The sequence below is a fragment of the Plectrocnemia conspersa genome, unplaced genomic scaffold, assembly GCF_051122295.1.
Source record: "Plectrocnemia conspersa isolate PC_06_02 unplaced genomic scaffold, ASM5112229v1 ptg000014l, whole genome shotgun sequence".
NCBI lineage: Eukaryota > Metazoa > Arthropoda > Insecta > Trichoptera > Polycentropodidae > Plectrocnemia > Plectrocnemia conspersa.
Window position 1 is genome coordinate 17,210,952 of NW_028277178.1, and position 9,049 is coordinate 17,220,000.

At 28.0% G+C, this 9,049-nt stretch overlaps 1 protein-coding gene across 4 annotated transcripts in view; it reads right to left on the minus strand.

Moving 5' to 3' along the window:
- Positions 1 to 258: 258 nt before the first annotated feature.
- LOC148226391 (progestin and adipoQ receptor family member 3) overlaps positions 259 to 9,049 on the minus strand; it is a 26,656-nt gene continuing 17,865 nt past the window's right edge. For 2 of the 4 annotated variants that reach the window (XM_088204901.1, XM_088204903.1), the window contains exons 2-6: positions 4,572 to 4,792; positions 3,003 to 3,159; positions 2,500 to 2,658; positions 2,235 to 2,423; positions 259 to 1,333 (exon numbers count right to left, since the gene is read on the minus strand). In XM_088204901.1, the coding sequence (XP_088061027.1) occupies positions 1,100 to 1,333; positions 2,235 to 2,423; positions 2,500 to 2,658; positions 3,003 to 3,159; positions 4,572 to 4,792 (960 nt within the window). In that variant the 3' untranslated portion in view covers positions 259 to 1,099. The remainder of the gene's footprint in view (positions 1,334 to 2,234; positions 2,424 to 2,499; positions 2,659 to 3,002; positions 3,160 to 4,571; positions 4,793 to 9,049) is intronic. The other 2 variants (XM_088204902.1, XM_088204904.1) reach the window with 1 other exon arrangement.

Consider the following 9,049-nt stretch of genomic DNA (forward strand, 5'->3'; position numbering starts at 1 on the left):
TGTCTACACTTTAATATCAATGTGTTTTAAAAATATTATAGCTATCTTTACCGATTTTACTATGGACTTCTAATATAAGAGTATTGATCAAAGTGTATTCAAACCGAATTTTGGTCAATAGGAGGGCGCAAAAACAATTCTCAGAAGTGAAAAATTCACGTCGGCGCTGTCGCAGTGCGAGTGCTCAGTATCGTTACCGAACGTTCCCACTGTGACTTGTATTGTATTTACATACTAAACAAGAATAAAACAAATAAATTTTTTTTTTATAAATAATATTTTTATTCGTCTACATTAAAAATGTTATACAAATATAATTTGGGTCACTATGAGGTGAAGCTGACTAACTAAATTATTTTTAATCTGATTATCGTTAGTTAACTTCATGTCTTAACAACTTATTTTTGATTATACATTAAATTATTATAATTCGAACATTATCTTAAATAAAACATAAATCAGTAGTGATGCGAATACAAAAGCGGCTGAAGTGCCACTTATCCAGTTTTGCTCTTTAAATAAATATTTTTAATATTGTTTTAAAAAACTATTTTTCAATGGAAATAATTTTATATGCGCATTACATCATTTTGGTCAGATCTTACATGTTTAATGAATAATAATAATAAAAATATAAGGCAAGTTTATTCATCGTAATAATATATTAAACCTAAATATATAACTATAAAAAAGTTTAACAAATAGTATATAAATAAGGATAATGTACAAATCCATTGGATTAAATTGACGCTAAATAATAATAATTTTTAAATTTGATCCAAAAACTAAGAATGTTTAAATTATCACATTTGAGTTAATTTACTAAATAGTCAACAATTTATTTAAAATCATCTGGTGAGCTCCTGTGGATATGAATTAGGAATGTATTATATCATATTTTCATCATGTAAATTGGTGCAAAATTACACTTGCTGGTTACATTTAAACCAATAATGATTTAAAATATAATTAAGACACTACATAAAACCCTGTCATAATAATTATTTCCAGACATTTTTTTTATTCATAATTTTATTATGAAACATTTCACCAATTGTGTAGTTTTGTCATATCACAGTACGGAGTTCAAATTATGATATTAGAATATCCTCATTGTGTTTGCACAACCGTGATTCATCCTATATTGTACGTACATCATTCCCGAATTGTGCCAGTAGTACAACGCCAAGACGACAAACAAATGCCACCACTGATGAGAGTGGCCAATGAAGTCAAACTTACCGGCACACCAACGTTCAGGTATTCTTAGTAAATAAATTGAGAAAGCTATGCCGCTTATAACATACATTCCAATCACGCGTGGAAACAATAACTGAAAATATAAAAATATTTGATTAGTTACTTGTACATAAATATACAATTATTTTATGCTAATAAAAAGTTATAAAAATCTGCCTTGATAACAACACTCCAAACATAAAAATTAGGGTTGTGTTTCAATGCATAGTATAAGAAGTCATGAGCAAGAAACTGGTACTGATGGATCTAAGAAAAACCAAGAATGTGATGTTTTCTTATTTACTTAGACCAAAGAGGAGCATAAATGTGTCGCAAGATATTTTCTAATACTCCGGAAGATCATAGAATTGAAAGCAATGAAACAAAAGTGGAGTTCAGTACCATTGTACCAAGTCATTATTGCATATGCAATCTAAAAAGGCGATACGTCGAATCCTAGTTTTTATCAATTTTAATACAGTGTAAAGAAAACAACTCTTTTACTCCGAAAAGAAATTTCTTCAGTAATGTTTTAAAGACTGAAAAGTTTAATTTACAATCATACTATCATATGATACTACCAAACAAGAACATTTTATTTTACACATTATATATATAAAGAATGGGCTTAAATGCATGTAAAATACTCATGCTAAGCAGCAGACAATTTAATTATTTATGGTGGCCATCAATATGTCCTCATGACAGGTGCAGTTTTGGTCCAGAGGCAAAAAATCATCATTTCCACTAATTGGTTGGCACTCGACTTCAGAGAGCTCGACTTACACTTGACACCGAAACCTGCATTCTGATCATTCAAGATCTTAGAATTATAATCAAAAGATACTACTTTGTCTGACTAATAAAATCATGCGAAGAGTATGAACTATGGGCTAAGTTTTAAGATAAAATTGTTATCTTTCTTATAATATGCATATTGCAAAATACATATACAATCGATTCATCTAAATAAAGTAATATGATATTAAAATTACCTGAACCATCGGATTATCAAATCCTCCCATCGCAATCGTCCAGTGGAATGTTGGAACTACTCCATACGCTGCCCATCCAACGAAGATCAACATTTTAACGTTAGCGTGCAGCTTAAAACGAGGCAACTGCACCGCCATAGCAATTATGAATATCAAAGTAACGCTCACCAAATAGAACCATTTCAATTCCTGAAACATTAAATAAATCAATGAAACTTTATTTGCATCATTTTTCATTTGCAATCTATGTTTTATTCTATGTTACAGTTACATGATGACACCAAAAGGCATAATAAACCCCTGAGGTGTATATTGCCAGCAGGGATAGCGCAATTCCGAAGAGGTCATACATTAAGAAGCACTCGAACGTCTTCTCCGATCTGCACGAGAATGTATGATACAAACTAGACAATATCATACAAGCCTAAAATAAAAAATTGATTTAATCAATACGTTCAATCAAAGTCCATCGCCAAATTGAGTCAAAGTATGTCACCAATTAAGTATATACATACATGTATTGCAATAGCTCAGAATATGACTTTTGCAAAATATTTGCTCACGTCAAAACATTTCAAGGCTATTACATATCGAAACATATTTTTCAATAAATAATATCTACATATTTATGCGAATTATTGTTGTTTACTTAAAACTGTTGTATTCTTGAATTAATATTCAAGTATTGAAATATATGTGTCAATTGTATTCCAATTACATTTTTAACAAAAACAGTGCCACATAAAATAGCTTTAAGATTCAATTTACCTGGAAACATGACAAGAGAACGCCAACAACAACTTTGTCCAAGAACGATGCGTGTATGTTCAATAACATCAAATCGTTGATGGTTAATCCGAGAAACAGGAACCAACCGAACACGTGTGACCAAATGTTGATGGTCTCGTTTGTCCACCAAAATACACTGAAATTACACAAATATGCATTAAAATCAGAGTTACATAAATAGTTATATATATATCTCTTTTACAAAATAAACCGAATCTGAGAAAAACATTAATACATATACTTCTATATATTAAAAAAACTGATATAATAGCCTAATTTAATGATTAGTATTATATATACGAATCATATAAGCAAGTTTGCAGATAGCTTTATGTTTTTTTAAACTTCTAATATTCTTCATGCTATAAATACTCGTTTCTAGGTAATAATCATCACTTATGTGCGTTTGAAAGAAACTAAAATTAAGGTGAACATTTGAGAAATACATAAATGCTAATTTTTTCAGTATATTTGTTCATAATTTCAATCAACTTATATTATAATAGTCTTACAATTTAAAGTAGATCTTAAATTTTAGTTTAAGATTTATCTTAAATAATTATGTAATATTTTACATACATACATATATTATTTGATTTTTTGCATTGTTACACATTAGGGCCCTGCAACTTTCTGATAAAAATGTGTAGTATGTTAAATTCCATCCAGTTAAAAAAACAGCACTTTAAATTAGTAGTGTGCTTAAATATAAATCCTGTCTAGTAGATAAAACTTAGTGAGTATTCAAATTATAATTCCTATCGCTCGTTACAGATGTTTTCCTAGTTTTTTGGTCTCACAAATGAAAATTGTGATGATTTTTTAAAATTGAGTTTGGTCAATATGGCATAATAATCTCTAATAATGAGTTTAATTCAGATCATACAAAAAAGGTCATTTTTGACTACTCTTTCTGAAGAACCGCCTTCTGATTTATATATGTAATTTAATTGCGATTGCATATTAAACACGTATTTAAGCAGTTTGATACTTTTTTTATACGGTGATATGTCTCTAAAATCTACTTTTAATCGCAGTTACTCTCGAAAATGTATTTCAACATGAGAATCATTTTTAAAACAAATTTAAATCTGACACAATTTATTCCAGGCCAAAAAGAGCATCGCTGCAAATAGTTAAAAAAAAAAAAAAAGTAGAGTAAAAAATGGTTTTAAAATAAAAACTATTAACAACGTCAAAATGGAAGATAAAAATAATACATAAATCATTTTATCATACAATTGAAAATTTAAGTATTACATTTATAAGGCATTTAATGCTGTAACATTGTATTTTTAACATGTGTCAGTAATTATTAATTACAAAAAATACGTTTTACATCTTTGTTAGTAAAATAGTAAAAATTAGCAAGGATCGTTGTAATGCAAATATATTGTTATATATTTTTTATATTATATATATATATATATAGTATATGTATATTAAGACAACGATCGTCATTAAAAATTTCTTATTAATTTATACTTACAAAGAACTTTTACCTCTCGAAATAAACTTTCATAAAATGCAATAAAAAAGCATGCTCACCTTTCCCAGCATAGCAAAGCCGGCAAAAACTTCCTATAGCCTTTTCTTATATATGGATTATGTTGAAGATACGCTGGAGCTTCTTCAAATGCGATAAGCTGCCGCAACTTCTCATACTCCATTTGTTCTTTCGTCATTTCTTGCGCCAACGCCGAATTCTTTCGCTTCACGCATGATGACAGACTTCTTTCTATCTCTTTGCCCTGAGGCTGTTTTTCGGTCTGCAATAAACACATAAAAAAATTATAATTTATTACCGAAAATAGGTTAAATTCACCGAAACAGTACGCGCTAATTCAATACAAAAAAAAACACAACAGTGCCGAATCGGAAACGTGTTTTTTATAGTATGTACAACAAAATGCGGCACACGGCGTACTAATAATGGACTCATTTCTACCAGAAACGTTACACAAAAAGTTGGTTTCCTAGTGTTGCACAATTTCATGACTGAGCGGTGCTTGAGGTGTTATAAGCATAAACGAGCGTACAACATAATATAGTATGTATTATATATGGGAAGTGATCTTTCAACATAATTAATCTCAGCTCTGTACATATCAAGACAATTGCTATTCTCGAGCGATAGAATTGCAAATCGTATCTTAATCATATAATGTTTCCGATGTACGATATCAAATTAATATTTGCTAAATTAAATATTGGTTATAATTACAATAGAAACCTTTAGTTACTACTATCTATAAAATGCTTTAATTATTTTAATATGAATTCATATAAAATATGCAAATGAATTTTAATGAGAGTAATTTCTTTTTTGAAAGTTAAGCCCTAGTGAAATCCATATGAATAATAATCATTATAAGTAGTTGAATGATTTTCTGTTTACTTAAGGTATTGTATCAAATTATTTAGAATATTTTTCTCAGTACATACATATGCATTTAATCCAATAAACAATGGCTCAAAATGTACAATAACGTCCAAAGTACAATTATAATATTGATGATAAAAATACATTTTAGAATAATGATAGCTTGTTGCACAATCTTGTACTTAATCAGAAAAAACTGATTGTTTGTATTATCTTATTAATTCAATATCCGTGCATAATGTATAGCACATAATCTATTGAACACAATAAGAACGTTTAATTCAATTAAAACCTTAACAATTTATTGTGAAAACAAATTAAATTTTTGTGTATAATACAAATCGATCGCTTTTATACCCAACGCATATCTAATGAGTGAAATGTTATGAATATTTAACAGGCGCATATGACGTATCAATATACGTATATTTTCCACACAAATGTCATAAAATATATTATAATCTACACCGCGAATATATAATTTAATTTTGACAATTTAAAATATGCTGCGAATACGTAAGAAATCACAATTAGCATAATTATAATGATTGAATAATTTTACACTTGAGACTCTATAATATTTTCTCCTTTATTTATTAATGTATAATATAGCAAAAGCGAAATTCATTGAGAAAACGTTTTAGATTTCGAGACACAAAATTTGAAGGACAAACTAAAACTAAATTGAATACTGTCCAATACAAATCTCCCCTAAATTTGAGACCATAAACAAAGAAATTAGATTGAATGAACAATTGAGGGGAGTCATAATCGCAACGTCAAACAAATTGAGAGTGATAAAAATATTTTGATCCACAATAATTACATTATTATTATAGTAATATGTTAGCAAAAAACAAACAGCAATAGATTCTCTGAATTATTACTGTAAAAAAACATTTTTTAGTAAAAGATATTTAAAAAATTTGTAAACAAAACTTATTTTTCTTTAAAATTTATATTTGTAATTGAAAGCATGTAACATTGGATATCATATTCAATCATAAAAATGTACTTATTGTATAATATATTACATTCAATCATAAAAAAACATTTTTCAAAGCGTGAATTTTACTAAAAGTTGTAAAAAATGAAACCTAAAACCGAGACCTTATTGAATAGAAGAGAAATTAATAATTGTACATATAAATTTATCGTGGCAAAAAATGCAAACTTATTTTAGAATGTTATTTATTGACTACTTTCTTAAACTACGTCGCTTTTTTGTTTTTCAGTTTTTTACTCATAAATGAAATAGTCTAGCTGAGACTAACGAGTTGATTTTCTGCTGCGTATAACTAGCTCAACGCAACTTTTTCCAAAAATATAATGATGTAGATAGATAGCTAGATAATTATTAAAAAAAAAACAGAAATTGTTTTGGGAACGTAATTATTATTACATACAATAAATGGCTCTGTTTGAAGCAATAGTGATATATTTTTTTATTATTTTCTTTATTTATTGGAAATAAACCGTTGAAAATGACAGAAATAATGTCACAGCGGAGTCAACACAATCAATAGTCATTAAATAAGTCTTGAAACACTAGTACTATTTTATCAATTATTATTAATATATTTTATTATTCATAAATAAGTATTAACTAACGATAAATAAATGTCACCATGTACGAGCTAGCTCAATTTTATCTTAATTTTTAATTAAGATAAACGATTTTTTTATTACTGGTCTATGTTCAATTAAAATTTTTTACCTAATATTTAGCTAGCTGTAGTCATTTACACAGTAGTAGTATTAATTTATATTAAAAATACACATGAAAATGCATAGAATTATAAAACAATAAGAAACTCAAAATAAAATCAACGAATTTCGTTCAAAATCATCTTATTTTTTTGGAAAAATGTTATTTCTTTTTTATACAACCTAAAAAGTGTGTATTTTGTACTTCTTTTTCATGTTAAAAAGAGTGAAAAATCAATATTAGCGAAGCTCTACATTTTATTAATATGCTTCATTGTAAAATTTAATGCGTGCTTTATTAATGGAGAGAGTTTCATTAATTACCTATGCCAATCCCCCTTCTGTATTTTAATTCGTAAAACTTTCATTTTACTCAGTCGATATTATATTAACAAATTAAATAGATGAGTTATTAAATTCCTTAAAATCAGATAAAAGCTAGCCCTCTTGATTTTGAATGCATTGAACACTCGTATGATTGATGACTCATGTATTATCATATTTTCATTATATATAAGTAGTAATTTGAGAGATGAATGATTTTCTCATGATCGATTTTATATATATATATATGGCCAACTGCTGATTGAAAGCAAAGTAGTAAGAAATAAAATATTCACGCGTGTGGCTCTAATTAACTGTGTACGCATTGCAAATCTAGCACATTATAAGTTATATAATACGTTTATAACCAAATTTGTTTAAATAACTGTGATTTCTAACATTGATACGCATCTTGCGTTACACTACATAATTTCAATTACTCTACTCCAATTTTAACGTTAATCCCACATTGCCAATTGCGGAAACGATCTAGTAAAGCAATTATTATTCTATACCATTTAATTGTTTTATGTACTATTACAGTAGCAACTTATGCTAAGAGCGATTTCAATTAGCATTGAAACAATTTCCTATCTTGCCAAAGTGCAACAAATAGGAAACGTCTTTATAATATTATACAATAACATAGGACCAGATATGTATGTGTTCAACGATTTTAACGTCATAGCGTACGCTTACGTATACGTTAAAACGTACATATGTCACTTTTTTCAGTTTCGCAAACTGACCTTGTCCTCTTACGCACGTTATGACACTCTGTAAACAACGATTGAATGAATAATTTACGGTCCAGATATCGATTTCGGATATAGCGAACGCTATCACGTATTATTGCATTTCTTTTATAGTTCGCTTCGAGAATTTTAATGTCAATTTTCATGGCGACTTTCCGAGAACCTTGACACCTTAACGCGAGGACGTTTACCTCGCAGGAGAAATTGCAAAAAAGTATTTGGTCAGTGTCCTTGGCTGGGGAAATTTCGCATGTTTTGCAAAATCCACATGTGTCGCAGTATGGTCATTTCACGTTGGTCAAGAGTGTGTGACCTTTGAGGAATAGATGCGAATTTGGCAACGCGCTGTGGGTGCAATATAAATAAACTTGATTTAAAATAGTTTCGCCATTAGCTTATAATATTTTTAAAGTATAAGTGAACTATTAATGCATATACAGTCTGTTTTTTCTATATTCAGCCACATTAATAAATAGTTTTATTCAAATTTTGAGCACAAAAAATAATAAGTAATGAAATATTATTATATGTATATAATATTAAATTATATTTGTCAGTTTGATGTAAGACGAAGAAAAAAAATTATATAATTACACGTAGATAAAAACTAGTTTTTTCAGTGATTGTTTGACGGAAAAAATATATTTATAATTCATTTATGTATACCCTCTAAACGTATCTTTGAAATTTTCATATGCTTTCTAGTGTTTCTAAGACAAGAACGTTTCATATGCTTTCTATTGTTTCTAAGACAAGAAGATGCAAATATTTTTTCTTTATTTTTTATTTTTAACAAATATACAAAGTTTAATATTATAGTGTTTTAAAAACTTTTTAAAATATATGAACGTGCTATT